A 16943-nucleotide genomic window follows, 5' to 3' on the forward strand; every position below is an offset into this window, starting at 1 on the left:
TGAATCTGTGTTATTCATGACTTTCATCATCCTGGTACTTAAGGTAACTACCTAGGTGTAAATTAGAAATGGCAAGGGGCAGCTGCCTGAATGCATTTGTAAAGATGCCTACTTTACAATTTAGGGGATTAGTTTAGACTGTAGGAGAAACTGACTCATTCAACCTCCCTGTCTTATACTTAGCTGTTCATTCATAGACTTGGTAGAACACTTAATTATTCCGCCTTCTCTCTAACAAAACACACAGACAACCCTGTGCATACCTGATTCTTCATCTCCCTCCTTTATATCTTCACAAGAATTCTAATACACACATTCACTCAATGTTTTGCTGAATGTTGTTTTGGAAGGTGGGGAAGGACAGCTAAGAGATATGGCTAGGTGAATGGAAACTAACATTAGAATGAAGGACAGAAAGTGATTTGAGTAAGTAATGTGCAGAACTAAACATGAATTGTTGTCAGTAGTTCACAGAGCTTACTTGGATAAATGAATTCTACAATTAAAACAGAAATTTCATTTGAGCCATTTGTTTTAAAACCCTTTTATTATGAAGGATTTGCCAGAGCTAATTTTCAAGCAATTGTATGCTTTTGATTTGGATTTTCCCATTTTATGCCTTTTTCTGATTACAACTGCTAAAGAATAAATAATAGGCCAGGTGATGAGCAGCAGGAGAAAAATAATGAAAATTAAGAAAGGAATGGATAATCTATAAACATAATCAACCTTGAGTGGTTGAAAGATGACGGAGATACCTAAAAGGCAATACATTCCAAAGGAGAAATCTTCACTGTGTCCTACCAATAACCCACCTTTCATGCCAGCTATTTTACTTTGGGGGAAAAATCTATACAGAAAAGGCAGAAAATAAACAAGCCAGACAAAAATAATCTGTTAATTAAAGAAATGGAAGCATATTTTACCCAGTGATCTTCCACCATTAAATTGACTTTTTTTTTAATGTGACATGAAGTGCAGTTAATGATGGGAATTCAATTATTGAACCATAATGATCTCTCCTGCTTCTTAAACTCTGCATTCCCACACAAATGCAGGAAATGTTTTAGATTACTGGGGGAAAATATATAAGGTACTTGAAATAAAATGCTAGTGGAATTCAATTGGCATATGCTACTGAAGGAAGCATAATTTTAGAAAGGGCTACATTTTCATTTTGATAAACACCATTTAGTAGCTAGATACTGTTACCTTTGAATAGATTTACCAATCCTCAAATCAGCTTATTCTGTAATATAAGTGCTTTATTCAAAGTATTATTAAAAAGGAACTTGGGAAGACACATACAGGTATATGTGTCAGAGTTAATATTGAATTTAAACTTTTGCAATTGAGAATATTCAGTCATATAGGTGAAATTTACATTGTCTTTGTTTAACATTTATCTTCTAAGAACTTAGTTTTTTTGAGTAATCTTGTTAAGTGAAGTTTGAAGTCTTAGAAACAAAAAAACAGGTTAGATAGTGAAAATTTGGATAAGAAAGCTATTTATCCCAGATTACCTGGATTTGTTTTTTATAGTGCTCTGATACATTAAATCATCTTTCATTCTCCACTTTATTTTGTGTTTAATCCTACGTTTGTAGTCATTTGTAAATTTTTATTTTAATTAAAGGCATATTCTGCCTGACTCCTTATTTGGTTGAGGGAGAAGAACATCATAGATGAGATATTATTACAGGAGGCAATTATGTTAGAATGAATATTATCAATAGGTCATTAGCTGAGTTATGAGTACATCTATGAGTATTGTAGTAGCTTAATTACAGTGTGTTAAGTTATTGCAGTGTGATGATGGGTAGACCAACTTTAGACAGAGTACTCATATTATAAATGATTAATCAGTTTACATAACTTTCTTGTAAGGACTGTATTATTTTTAACATTGGAGTATAAAAGGATTTTTTTTAAGTGCCTTTGCTAAAATATTTAGAAAAAAATAGAAAGAGAGAAAGGGGTAGGCCTTGAAGTCCCAAAAACCTGTATTCAAGTCTTCCTTCTGACATATACTAATTGTATGACCCTGAACAAGTCACAGTATCTTACTACCCATAGGCAACTCTCTAAAATGAAGAGTAAATTGCCTCAGTAAAAGGAATTTGCACACCAGAAAATTCTTCACACTGATGAAATCACAGATTCAGAACCAAAAAAAGAAAAAAGAAAAAGAAAAACTCAGAAACTGGATGAAAATAGCATAAATCTTTTCTAAGACTGCTAAATGTGAAATAACAAACCAATCGGTTATTCAAGACGACATTGATAGAATTTTTCTATAAATACTTGATTGTAAGAAAAGTTTTTGTTTCAAATATTAATGGACAAAAAATATCAAATGGTAATATTCCCTTTCTCCTCTGAATTAAAGAGGATTTTTTAAAGAGTAATTAAATTTGTTACAAATCGCTTTATCTCCACTGTTTCTTCTTCAAATATTTTTAAAAGTCATTCATATCATTGTTGTGGGTATTTACACCAATGAAACTCATCACAAACCCATTCCTGCCTTAGTAGACAATCTTCCTGAGTTTGCTGTGGCCAGACATTCCAAACTCAGCTACACTAGTATAAAGATAACAGACATACAATTCATTTGTAGGCACTAGCTGAAGTCTTTCTAACTTAGTAAGCTAGAGATAATAATAATTCAATGACATAGCAACATGAAACATTGAAACAAGAACTTTAGTGAAGGACTTTTAACTAATATGCTTTTGTATCTTAAAATCTGAAATTTTATTGTAGTTTTCTAACATCAATGAAGATAATATAAGCTAAATAACATTTTTATGGTAATATGGTAAAATTTTTGTATATTTTAAATTAATTTGGTCCCCTTTTTATTATTCTACCTCCAATCACTAACTTACCAGTTACCATGATGTTGTACTCACAATAAATAGCAAATCAAGTACATTGCAAAGAATCTTAATAAGGAATTCTAATAAAGCCAACAACAATCAAGGGGAGTGAAGCAAGAAGAAAATTGTTCCTAAGGGGATTTTACAAGTAAAGATAATCTAATCCATAAAGGTATGATGCATTGACCTGGTAATTTCAGATATTATTTTATCATTCAAAGTTGAGTGTCTCCTGAGACTTGCTTCACAACAATCCCAGATGATTTTCATTGTCAGCAGCTAACACTAATAAAATTGTTTTTCCTGCAGGCTAGCATGTTAGGAAATTAAATTTATCTAATTATACGAATTGCACTGTCACTTTTCACATTGTAATTAAAATACATCTTGTCGGGTCCTAGCTCTTTCAAGAAACTATTAGTTAACTATCTCTATATTGTATTTTGTCAGAGAACAGTGCAGAAAAATGCAAAATACGTTTGCCTGGCAAATAAAAATTGTCCAGTAGACAAAAGACGTCGAAACCGATGTCAATACTGTAGATTTCAGAAGTGTCTCAATGTCGGCATGGTTAAAGAAGGTAAGAAAGTTGTATTCTTTTTATTAATAAAAGCTACTTTTTCTGGAAGTATTTTTAAAATCTCCATTTAATACTATAGTAATGAAATTTCTGAATTAATTGTGCTCCCAAATGTTTTGTTACTAACATATTTGCATTTTTTAATATTTTGTCATTCTATTTTTCTAAAATCAATTGATATATGTAAACAAATATGGCAATCTTTATAAAATTGGTTTTCATCAGTATTTTATTATTGCTATAGGTAGAAAATGTCTTTTATAAAGCTTATTTTAGCTAACAGCTATGAATGGAGTGAACATTTAGAATTCACTGCTATTTATAGAAGACAATTCACATGAATGATTTTTAAAATCATTTAAAATATGTCTTGATTCTTATGATTTATGAATGTCTTTGAAGGTCAAAATTTTTTATTCTCTTGAAATCAGTTGTCCGTACTGATAGTCTCAAAGGAAGGAGAGGTCGACTGCCTTCCAAACCAAAGAGCCCTTTACAGCAGGAACCTTCCCAGCCCTCTCCATCTCCTCCTCCAATCAGTGTGATGAATGCCCTTGTTCGAGCTTTAACGGATTCAACTTCCAGAGACCTGGATTATTCCAGAGTAAGTTTTTATAAAACTCTGACCTCAAGTAAAGGAACAGGGTATCTCTCTATTTCAGTAATTCCAAACATTCAATTTGTAATTTACCAATGTGATAAGTGTCATTATAAGTAGTCAGTACCAAAGATGTGCAGTCCACATACTGCTAGATAATACCTGATTGTTATATCAACAAAAGTCTGCACAGATTAATTTTTAAGGTGGAGATTTTACAGAATCATAGAGTTGGAAATGACTTTTAGAGTTCATCTAGCCCAAGCCCTATGTATGATTAAGATTCCCCTACATTTATAACATGACCAAAGAGTCTAGATGTTTTCATTCACATTGCCAGACACTACTTAAGGATCTCAGTGATGAAAAACTCACAACCTACCAGAGTAGCCCATTTTATTTTTACATATAGCAATTGTTAGAAATTTTTCTTTAGAATAAACTCTAATCATCTTCTCTTTTAACATCCACCAACTGTTCATCATTCTGTCCCCTGAGATGACACAGTATAAATCTAATCTGTTCTACATCCCAATCTTTCAAATACTTGAAGACAGCAATTATATCTTTCTAGATTAAGAAAATCTGCACTCTAGGCTAATTACACCCAATTCCTTTAAGTAACCTTTCTATGATATTATTTCAAGTCCCTTATTGGTTTGATCATCATTTCCCAGATATGTTCTTACCTGTAAATGATCTTCCTAAAACTAGGTGGCCAGAAACAAACTGCTCTAGATATGGGCTGATCAGAACAAGAAACAACAAAATGGAAAAATCACATCTCTTGTTTCACACACTATAATTCTAATATTTCAGGCTACAATTTCATTAGCTTTTTTGGTTGTCACATCACACCATTCATATTAAACTCCAAATAAACTAAAGACCTTAAGACAGTTTTTTACATGAAATGTTACCTAACCATATCAGTCCTACCCTGTACATGTATGATTGATTTTTTTGCACTTCTCAGCATTTTCTATTTATCCCTATTAAATTTTATCTTATTCTATTTGGCCTTTTATTACAATCTATCAAAAATCTTTCTAGATACTGACTATATCATCCAATTTATAAATAGTTTTATACAGTTTTGTGCCATTGACAAATTTTATTAGCATATTTGTGTCCTTATCCAAGTCACTAAAACACCACAGAGAAGAAAAGAACTGAAGACTAAGTTCTACAACATATCACTAGAGAGTTCTTTGTACTTTGAACATCAGATCATTAATTAATACTCTTTGGGTCTAGTCCCTCAAACTAATCCCATATTTACCTATTTTGCCATCTTATCTGCAGAGATATCAGATAGTCTTTTTCCAGTGCTTTGCTGATATTCTAGCATATTGTGCTACAGAATTTCATTGATCAAATGTCTTATGTAAAAAAAAAAAAAAAAGAAACCATACTAGATTAACTTGACTTATTCTTAACTGAACCCATACTGATCGAAAGTGATCAATATTTCTTTTTCTCAATGCTCACCAAACATATATTTAACAACCTACTCTAGAACTTTACCAAGAATCAACATCAAGTTTACTGGCCTATAGTTCACAGAATCCATTTTCTTCTCCTATATGCAAATCAGTTAGTTTTACTTTCTCTAGACCTGAAGCCTATCTCTATGATTCCTCACAGACCACTCACAGTTCTGCATTCATATTCATAATGTCCTTCAGGATCCTGAGACATAATTCACTCAGATGAAATAACTTGAAGACATTTAAATTCTTTCTTGTCATCACCTCACTTATCTTAGTTTTCACTCTCCCTTTAGTTTTTGAGACTTTCTAGTTCTAAGAATATTCTCCTAGGTAACTATTGCAATAAATACAAGTTCCCATCAAAGTGAATACTACTTTTAATGATGTAAAATTACAATATAGTCTTATCCTGTGTTATGTGATTTTGGTCCATATTCTTCCATAAATCTGCTTTATGAAGGTTTTACTCAGTGTAAAAGATGCTTTCCTCTAGGTATCTTAACAGTCTGCATCTACCAGTGAAGACGTCAATCTATTTGCTCTCTTTCTCGTACTGCTGGAACATGACCAATCTGACTCATTTTCCTTTCCTAGATATTTCTAGGATAATCCCTTGATTAGGGAAACTAGAAGTAATATAAGTTTAATAATTGTATTTTCTCTCTGTATTCTTATCTATTCCCAAACAATGGGGAATTTTTCTTACTCTTCTGACCTCGAACACAGTAAAACTAAAAATTCCCTTTTTTTCTTATATATTTCACTAGTCTTGTCATTCTGAGCCTTCAGTAACCTTCTTAGTGGTATTCTTATAGGTCTGTGATACTTATCCTCAATTAAGTTCCATATTTTGTATCTTTAAAATCTAATCTCAACAATGAGATTCTATGTAAACATATCATAAAGATTTCCTCTTTTTCTTTCTCATCAATATCATTAGCAATTGCAACATCAGATTTTTCTTGTTGAGACTATCTTCAAATCTTTTGAGTCAACTTCATTTTTAAAGGTTCAGTTCAAGGGGATTCTGCCTTTCTTATCTCTGAATTCTTTGACATATGTCCTCCTATAAAGTCCAAAGTACAAGTATTTTTTGGCTAGTCTCTATTAGAAATGCAAAGATGACTTGATCACTTTTTTGAGGTTTTCTGTCATTTCTTCTAATTGATAAATTATGATCCATAAAAGCAGTCCTCCTTTTCATTTACTTTACATTCTTAAAATAAATTTATCATCAAGATTTCAGGAATTTGTCAGTTACTTTGCTTCTAGCAGGACAAGACCCCAAGCAGATGTCCACATAATCAAAACCTTCAAACATAGGTATATTTTGCCTCCAAATCAGTTTCATGATCTATAACAGAAAGTTATTATATAGTTCTTTCATATGGTTAAGCAGTCTGTGGCTCATACACACCATAATATCACATAATAAGCACTTCTTACCCAAATGCTTTCTAATGTATTTCTCATTCTTTGGCTTATAAACATTCCTACAAACATACGTGTTCATAATATAAAGTAATATCCTACTGCCCTTTATAACTAATCTATTCCTTCTGATCAAAGAATTCAGCTCCATTGTCAAAGATCAATCATAAGTTGCATCCCATTAATTCTAAGTGAAAGACCTATGAAGCTTTACTTAACCTTTTTATTTTAAAATCTAAAATTCGTTTTATGGTTCATGTTCTATGTATTATAATGTGCCATATGACATCCATTCATATTATGGCTTTTCTAGCTTTAAATGGTTTTGTAAGTAACTACTATGTCTCAGATACTGCATTAGGTACTAGAGATACAGAGAAAGCTGAGCAGGTAGGTAAATTGTTCTGTACCTTAAAGCCTATAATTTCTGCCATCAAATAAGAAGAGAAAGAGAAAATATGTTGATTAAAACATTTTTAAGTTTTAATATTCTTATATCAAAATGTAAGCCTTTCATATTGGCAAATGAGCATATTCCCCAAAACCTGTAGGAAGCTGAGTCAGGGAAGTTTTAAGTCACAAAGAGAGATAAGCTTTAAAAACCAACACAAGAATTCAAGAGCTCTTAATTCCATGACTTTTACTCTAACCATTGGACTAAACCTCTTTATTTTAAATGTACATTCAGGTTATTTTATATTTATTTGTCAAAACAAGTCATGTTAGATTTGTTTCTCTTTACAACTTGTTCATTTTTCTGTTTCACTATTACTTTTAATTTAATAATGCATTACTTTATGGTTTAGAAAATACAAAATACATAATTGCTAATTTTTAAAAATGTATTTTATGTAACTACTTGTTGACCACTTCATGTACTCTTCATCAGACTATGATGATTGCTGATAATTAGGGTAAAAATATTATACAGAATAAGGCACCACAAACAGAATTACCACTATGTGTTAGAAAGATATTAGAATTAAGTCAACAATACATTTAACATTTGTTTTGCCTGCTAAAGAAACATTCTAAGAAGAGAGACAGAGAGAAACAGAGAGAGAATGAGAATGTGAGGGTGAGTGTGTGTGTGTGTGTGTGTGTGTGTGTGTGTGTGTGTGTGTGTGTAGTAACTACTCAGAAGCCTCTATTTCCTCTTAGAGTTAACATAAAACTTTTCTTTCTAGAGAAGAAACCTGAATCAGAGAAATATAATTAAAATTTTGGAAACCATAACAGAAAAACCAAAATTTTTTGGAAGCAAAAATGAAAATTTTGGAATGTTTTGAAATATATGCATTAATTATTTTAGAACCCTTTATATATGCAACTTATTACAATATTTTGCGAATCTGTCCTAACATCTGAACCTTCTCTTTTCTCTGACCTTTTCTGGTCTTCACTAATGGCAAATTCAAATTCCATGTGGGCAAATATCATGTTTCCTTATGTGCATAGTGTATGGAATCTGAATCCACTAGGAGCCAGAGTCCAAGAGAAGACATTAGGAGGGAGGAAAATCTGATCTCTTAACAGATTTCAGGAATAATTGTAGAGGCAGAAAACTATTTAATTATTATAAAATGAGCACAATGATTACTAGAAGAAAGACAGTGAAGAATGGGCACCTTATTTTAATGGATACAAATTTGAAAATAGATTTAATTCCAAGCAATAAGTATGGATAAGTTTTAGATTGCTAGCAGAATCTTAAAGTATTGAACATTTGGCATGAATTTACTCACAACTTTAAATGAATTGACTTGCCATGCATGATTGCAAATCTCATAAAAGAAAACTACATTGAAATGAATAACTATATGTATGTATGTATATGTAGGTATAGAGCTACATGATACATACATATATAAATATGATAGTTATATGTGTAATGTTTCATGTATATAAATATGCATGTATGTAAAAATATATAATATATACATTTACATATTCATACATGATTGCATATAAGTATTGGACAGAATGCTAGACTTGAAATCCAAAGAACTGGGTTTTGATCCTGCTTGTGACTTTTATTAGCTTTGTGATCATAGGCTAGTCACTTACCCTCTTTAAAGTTTAGAATAATACCTATAGTACTAACACTAAAGAAGTTTTTGGAGGCTCTAATGAGATAACATATTAAAGTGCTTCCCAAAATATTATATAAGTATTATATAAATATGAGTTACTTTTAGTAACATTTAAGAGCATTTTCAGTGTCCTTACATCTATATCTAGTAGAAAACAATATTCTTTTTTTTTTTTTTAATTTTATTTTATTTAATAATAACTTTGTATTGACAGAATCCATGCCAGGATAATTTTTACACGACATTATCCCTTGCAATCACTTATGTTTCGTTTTTTCCCCTCCCTCCCTCCTCCCCCCCCCCCCAGGATGGCAAGCAGTCCTATATATGTTAAATATGTTGCAGTATATCCTAGATACAATACATATTTGCAGAAACGAACAGTTCTCTTGTTGCACAGGGAGAATTGGATTCAGAAGGTAAAAATAACTCGGGAAGAAAATCAAAAATGCAAATAGTTCACATTCATTTCCCAGTATTCCTTCTTTGGGTGTAGCTGTTTCTGTCCATCATTTCTCCAATGAAACTCAGTTAAGTCTCTTTGTCAGAGAAATCCACTTCCATCAGAATACATCCTCATACAATATCGTTGTCGAAGTGTATAATGATCTCCTGGTTCTGCTCATCTCACTTAGCATCAGTCCATGTAGGTCTCTCCAAGCCTCTCTGTGTTCATCTTGCTGGTCATTCCTTACAGAGCAATAATATTCCATAACATTCATATACCACAATTTACCCAGCCATTCTCCAATTGATGGGCATCCATTCATTTTCCAGTTTCTAGCCACTACAAACAGGGCTGCTACAAACATTTTGGCACATACAGGTCCCCTTCCCTTTTTTAGTATCTCTTTGGGGTATAAGCCCAATAGAAACACTGCTGGATCAAAGGGTATGCACAGTTTGATAACTTTTTGGGCATAATTCCAGATCGCTCTCCAGAATGGCTGGATTCGTTCACAACTCCACCAACAATGCATTAGTGTCCCGTTTTCCCGCATCCCCTCAAACATTCATCATTATTTTTTCCTGTCATCTTAGCCAATCTGACAGGTGTGTAGTGATATCTCAGAGTTGTCTTAATTTGCATTTCTCTGATCAATAGTGATTTGGAACACTCTTTCATGTGAGTGGTAATAGTTTCAATTTCTTCATCTGAAAATTGTCTGTTCATATCCTTTGACCATTTATCAATTGGAGAATGGCTTGATTTTTTATAAATTTGAGTCAGTTCTCTATATATTTTGGAAATGAGGCCTTTATCAGAACCTTTAATTGTAAAGATGTTTTCCCAGTTTGTTACTTCCCTACTAATCTTGTTTGCATTCGTTCTGTTTGTACAAAGGCTTTTTAATTTGATATAATCAAAATTTTCAATTTTGTGATTGGTAATGGTCTCTAGTTCATCTTTGGTCACAAATTTCTTTCTCCTCCACAAGTCTGAGAGATAAACTATCCTATGTTCCTCTAATTTATTTATAATCTCGTTCTTTATGCCTAGGTCATGGACCCATTTTGATCTTATCTTGGTATGTGGTGTTAAGTGTGGGTCCTTGCCTAATTTCTGCCATACTAATTTCCAGTTATCCCAGCAGTTTTTATCAAATAATGAAATCTTATCCCAAAATTTAGAATCTTTGGGTTTGTCAAACACTAGATTGCTATAGTTGACTATTCTGTCTTGTGAACCTAACCTTTTCCACTGATCAACTAATCTATTTCTAAGCCAATACCAGATGGTTTTGGTGACTGCTGCTTTATAATATAATTTTAGATCAGGTACAGCTAGACCACCTTCATTTGATTTTTTTTTCATTAATTCCCTTGAGATTCTCGACTTTTTATTGTTCCATATGAATTTTGTTGTTATTTTTTCTAAATCATTAAAATATTTTCTTGGAAGTCTGATTGGTATAGCACTAAATAAATAGATTAGTTTAGGGAGTATTGGAAAACAATATTCTTTTAATCTCTATGTATGTCCCCATCAACTTTCCAAGCAGTTTAGTATTCAAGTCAATTCAATGAATATGCATTAAGCAATCAGCACACATCTAAAGCCTGTTACTAGATGCTGGGTGTATGTATGTATGTATGTATATAAAAAGATCCTGCTCTCAAAGAACTTAATTTCTAGTGAGGAAATAAAACATTTTCACAGTTAGATAGAATGGAATAGAGTTTAGGGGCTTCTCAGAAGAGATGATAAAATCTTGAGAATAATCTTAATTATTACATTGCCATCAGCTTTTAATTCTCAACTGTGGGAAACTTTTTTAGGCCTTTAGCCTCCTCCTTTTGTAAATTAAGTAGCTCTGTAAACAAGGAAGTTTTACTGTCCTAGTATAATAAGACTGGGAGACTCCCGGGAGCAATGACATCAATCCCAACTACTCATTGGTATTTTGTTCTTCCCTGGTAAAAAGAAAAGACACAATCTTATGATTCAAATGAACACCTTATTTTCCCTCTCCCAAAGAGAATAGTTGAATAATAACAATTTTATCCTCCTAACAACAGAGCTGAATCACCAAAGAGTTGAATGGATGAATAGTACTGTATTCTAAATCCCTGGGTAGTAGGAAATCTAATATAACCTTTCTCTCCCATGTAGTTGTGAAAGGAAAATATGGGTCAAAGGGTAAACAGGTTTTTTTATTTAAAATAAAGACCACTTAATTTTTATATTTTTACTAAGAACCCTAAAAACAAAGATATTGATAAAATTAGATATGTAAATATCCTTTAGCTATAATATCACACATAATAATTGTAATAACAAATGCAATTGTCAGGCATAGGACATGTGCCCATAATCCCTGCTTCTGGGGAGGTTGAAGCTAGTAGATCTCTTCAAACTTGAAAACCTCTGAGCTGCAGTAGGCTAAGCTACTTGGATGCTTGCACTAAGTTCAGCATTAATATGACATATTATTATGATAAACAACCTAAGAAGAGGTGAACTGATCCATATTGGAAAAACAGAGCAGATCAAAATTTCTGTGCCAGTCAGAGTGGGAACAAGGCTGGGAGTAGCCCCTGTGCTTTCAGCCTAGACAAGATAGGAAAATCTAATCACCATCACCACTATCATCATCTTTGTACTTTATAATAATAGCATCTGTATAACACTTTAAGGTCTACAAAGCAATTTACATAAGTTCTCATTTGACCCTCACAAGAACCCTGAAAAATGAGTCTAACTGACCAAGTCACATTGCTAATATGTATCTGAGGCTTTTCACCTTAGATCTTCCTGACTGTAGGCCTAGGGCTAATTTACTGGGCCACCAATCCATGAAAATATGTAAATAAACATGGTATATATTTGTGTGTAAGAACAATAAGTCTTCACTTCATATCATACGAAGTTTTGTTAAATTTATGTTATTGTTAAATTTAAATTTATTGTCTTTTCACATGGTAGGAAGACTGCCTGTGATTGGTTGGGTTCATCCCTAGCTCACCAGGATTCTTATTCTAATGACTTCCACCTCCAAAAGGAAGCAGGAAATTTGAAGATACAAATAGAGCCTCTAACAAGAGGGAGGGATAACTGGTGAAGGTTTTAATACTCATCTCATTCAACAGATGTCAGTTGGGTTCTACAGGAAGAGTCTTTTTCATCATGAATCATCAGGTATTTTCATTTCTATCTATGGTTTTCATTCTAGTACTGTTCCGGTGATCAGGCTGCGGCAGGCACTGATGCAGAACATGTACAACAATTCTATAATCTTCTAACAGCCTCCATAGATGTATCTAGGAGTTGGGCTGAAAAAATTCCAGGATTTACAGATCTCCCTAAAGAAGATCAAACTTTACTAATAGAATCTGCCTTTTTGGAGCTCTTTGTTCTCAGACTTTCCATCAGGTAATGACTTCTCTTACTTGTCTATCATCCTTTTACCTTAAATTCTCTTAAATGTCCTGAAAGTTTTTCCATTTTTTAGAAAGATTTAAAGTTGGCTCTTTTGACACAAAGTTATTTTGTCAAGTAACTGAATGAATGGAACTCATACAAAAAAGTTTCTCACCTATTTCCTAAGCAAATTTATTGCATTAAGAAACTATATAATTCTTTCAAGACTCTAGAGTACCATGTAACAATTTATAGTTTTCAGTAGACATGCTACTTAATGGCCTAAAAGGGTTAATAGAATTATCCAAAGTCAAGTCAACTTTATTAAGCAATTACTATATGCAAGGCATTTTACTCCTAGAAAATATTTGAAGATTCTGACTCAGTTTTATATTCAATAAAATTAAGCTACAGATACTAATGAAGAAAAGGAAGTCTTTCAATCATTCAAGGTCTTAAATAGTTGTAGTACAATTCTAAATGTAATATATCTTTTAATGTTTCTTCCTTTTATTTTTCATTTATTGTCTTGAAAGTATTTTCAGATGTTTGTTCACTAATACTTTATCACAGATTTTGGAGAAAGCAGCACCTCTTACTTTCCATCCATTTATCTTAGAGAGGTTAAAAAAAATTTTTTTGTCCACTTTACAAAAAAAATAACATGGGAGGTAGATTAGATCAAATAAACATCCATTTTTTTTTAAAAGCACAATAGCCATTGTTATTTATATACCATGTTGTGATTTGTAAAGTGCTTTTTACCTAACAGCTCTGGGAAGGAGGTAATGTAAATATCATTATGACTGCCATAGAATCAGGGAGACAGATTTAAAACTTTGCCTCTCTTTGACACATATTTGCTTTGTGAACATAGTTTACTTGACTTCTTAGTGATCCAGGCAGCTCTCAAAAAGTATAGTTTACACAAGAATTCTTGGCCTGCATTTGGGAGGCAACTTCCACACTGGGAGTGTGGAATTATAATTATAATATATTGTTATAATTATAAAAATTATAACATTATATATGATTATAATATATAACTATCATTTTCAAATTATAATTATTAAATAAGATAATCTTTGTAAAGTTTTTAGCACAGGGTCTGTCACAGTAGGTGCTATATAATGATTCCTTTCATCTTCCCTATATTTGTTTCATATTGGAGATCCAAACCATACAAAGTAGTACAGTTTGAATAATATAAATACAGCTAAAAGAAAAGTATTAAATATTCAGATAAAAGAAAAGAAGTTATAATGTGAGGACAATTCTTTTTGAATCAGAATCAGAATCAGAAAAAAAGAACAGGAAAATACAGAAATATCAATAGAAAGAAACAAAAACAGATCAAGGCAGTAACACTTTGAAAAGCATAGAAGGAAAAGAAAAGAAATTTTATAAGCAATTTTTTAGTGTGTGATTATATTCTGGAACTTACACTGATTTTTTTTAGTCAATTTATATACATTTACATATTTTTAGTATCTATAACATGATGTTTTTATTCTTGAACTTTTTTAAGAAGCAAAAAGAAGCTATTATAATTACAGCTTTTAAATCATCTTTCATAAATTTCGTGGTAGTACACATCACTATTTTTCAACAAGTCATGAGTGGGCTCTCAGAGATGATCTATCTAGTTGGACCCCCTAATTTTACAGAGGAGGAAACAGGCTCAGAGAGGTTAAATAACTTGCCCAAAGCTCTCCCAGATAATATTTTAATGAACGCTTTGCAAAATATTTAGTATAGAGTAAAAATTTTCTTTTCCTTTATGTCTTTGGGCCAATCTACTCCCATTTGGACATGAGCATTAGCAATTAGACGCAATATGGTATACTGTGGTGACCTTGGGATATAGAATTAGAAGACATAAGTTTGTATCATGGTAGTAACACTAGCTGTGTAATTATGGCAAAGCTTACAATGCTTCTTCTCTGGCCCTTCAGTTTCCTCTTCTGTAAAGCAAAAAAAATCAATGGGGATGGGGAGAGTGACAACTATTTACTCTCATAGGACTGTTGTAGTGAAAGCATATTGGAAATGTGCTCAAGTTTACTAGTTAACTGGAGACTTAAAAGTTCTACCAAGTGTGTTGAAGTCTTACTCTGACTAAGAAGCATATTGTTAAACACGAGTGCTTCCATATGTTGGACATGTTAAATTCTAAAGGACACTGTATGGATATTTTAGTGCATATATTTTATGATAATATGTGTATTTATAAAAGTACTCCTGAATTACTTTCAATTTCAGATCTAACACAGCTGAAGATAAGTTTGTATTCTGCAATGGACTTGTGCTTCATAGACTTCAGTGCCTTCGTGGATTTGGGGAATGGCTCGACTCAATTAAAGACTTTTCCTTAAACTTACAGAGCCTTAACCTCGACATCCCCGCCTTAGCATGCTTATCAGCTCTCAGTATGATCACAGGTACATACTTTCTTATTAATTTTAAATTCTTCAATTCTACTTTTCTAGTGCTTTTCATGTCACAGAGAGTTTACCAGGTAGAAACATGATTTATTTATTATTCAGATTTAGATTATTAAAAATTGAGTTAATCTTTGAATTTTTTTTCTATTTTTTTCTCAATAATATTTTATTTTTCAAATATATAAAGATAGTTTTCAACATTTATTTATGTAAGATTTTGTGTCCCAAATATTTTCTCTCTCCTTCCTCTTGCCTCCCTCCCCCTTCCCAAGACAGTAAGCAATCTGATTTAAGTTATACATATACAATAATCTTTAGTTTCAAACAAACAATATTTCTGCCTTTTAGTTTTACTGTCCACAGACTTCACCTCCTGGTATCATGTTCCCCTCCCCACCACACAAATTTAGGATAGGGGAAAGTTTGAATAGATGTGATTTCTTTTAGATACTTCATATCTTTTCAATTCTACAAATCTTTATTAAACACGATTTATAGTAGTACTTGGGGGAAATGAGAAGTTTAGATAAGACAGGATTCCTACACTAATGAAAAATACAAATAGAGAAATATGATGTACATAAATACTATGATAAAAATAATGGGACTTCGTATTGGACATGTTGAGAATGAGATGCTGGTAGGAAAATCAGGAATAGTTGTACCATAGTATGCAATTCCAGATTCTGGTTTGGAATTCAAGGATTAGATGAAGACTTCGTTTATGTTCATATGATAGTTGAAATAGAAGAAAATGGAAGTAACTGAGAGAGAGCTTAGAGCAGAACTTTGAGAAAGACATACTTTAAATGATCAGAAATAGTAGGAGAGAAATATTTAGAGTCATAAGATGATTCAAAGTAGGTGGTGCCTTTAAAAACAAAAGGAAGAAAAAATATCCATAAGATGTGTGTAGTCAGAAGTATCAGATGCTACAAAGAGATCAAGGGGGCTGAAGACTGAATGAAAGTCATTGGTAGCATATGAGAGATTCACTTCAATAGAGTGGGGAGAAGGGAAATAATGTTGTAAGTTTAAAGGGGAGAATAGAGTAGATAAGGAGAATAGAGGAATTTGGAATGTAGACATCTTTTTAAAGAAGTTTGATGGTGAAAGGGAAAAAAAAAAAAAAGAAAAGGGGGGGAAGCCATTGAATGGGAATAGAAAAATCAATAGAAGTTTTTCTTTTTAATTAGTATTATTCTTAAAGAATTTTGGAGATCTGAACATATTTGCTGACAGATCTAGAGAGATTAAAGATAAATGTGTGAGAAAAGAGAAGAGATGATTCCTCGAACAATTCAGTCACTCAATACTCAATAAAAATTTATGAAGTATCTAGGCACTGTGTTAAAATAAGACAGTCCTTGCCCTCAAGGAGTTCACAGTCTAATAGAGAAGAGAATAAGTAAACAAATATGTATAAATGAGTCATGTACAAGATAAATAAGAAATTGTTAAAAAGAGGAAATGCAGAAATAAAAATTGAGAGTCTGGAAGTCTTTTTATAGCAAATGGGATTAATTGGGACTAAAGGAAGCCAGAGAAGGCAGTCGGTAA

At 32.2% G+C, this 16943-nt stretch overlaps 1 protein-coding gene across 3 annotated transcripts in view; it reads left to right on the top strand.

Moving 5' to 3' along the window:
- Positions 1-16943, top strand: part of NR4A3 (nuclear receptor subfamily 4 group A member 3) — a 36156-nt gene that overhangs the window by 6932 nt on the left and 12281 nt on the right. For all 3 annotated transcript variants that reach the window (XM_051966762.1, XM_051966759.1, XM_051966754.1), the window contains exons 4-7: positions 3333-3462; positions 3894-4066; positions 12752-12951; positions 15202-15380. In XM_051966762.1, the coding sequence (XP_051822722.1) occupies positions 3333-3462; positions 3894-4066; positions 12752-12951; positions 15202-15380 (682 nt within the window). The remainder of the gene's footprint in view (positions 1-3332; positions 3463-3893; positions 4067-12751; positions 12952-15201; positions 15381-16943) is intronic.

The sequence above is a fragment of the Antechinus flavipes genome, chromosome 1 (genome assembly GCF_016432865.1).
Source record: "Antechinus flavipes isolate AdamAnt ecotype Samford, QLD, Australia chromosome 1, AdamAnt_v2, whole genome shotgun sequence".
NCBI classification, from domain to species: Eukaryota; Metazoa; Chordata; class Mammalia; order Dasyuromorphia; family Dasyuridae; genus Antechinus; species Antechinus flavipes.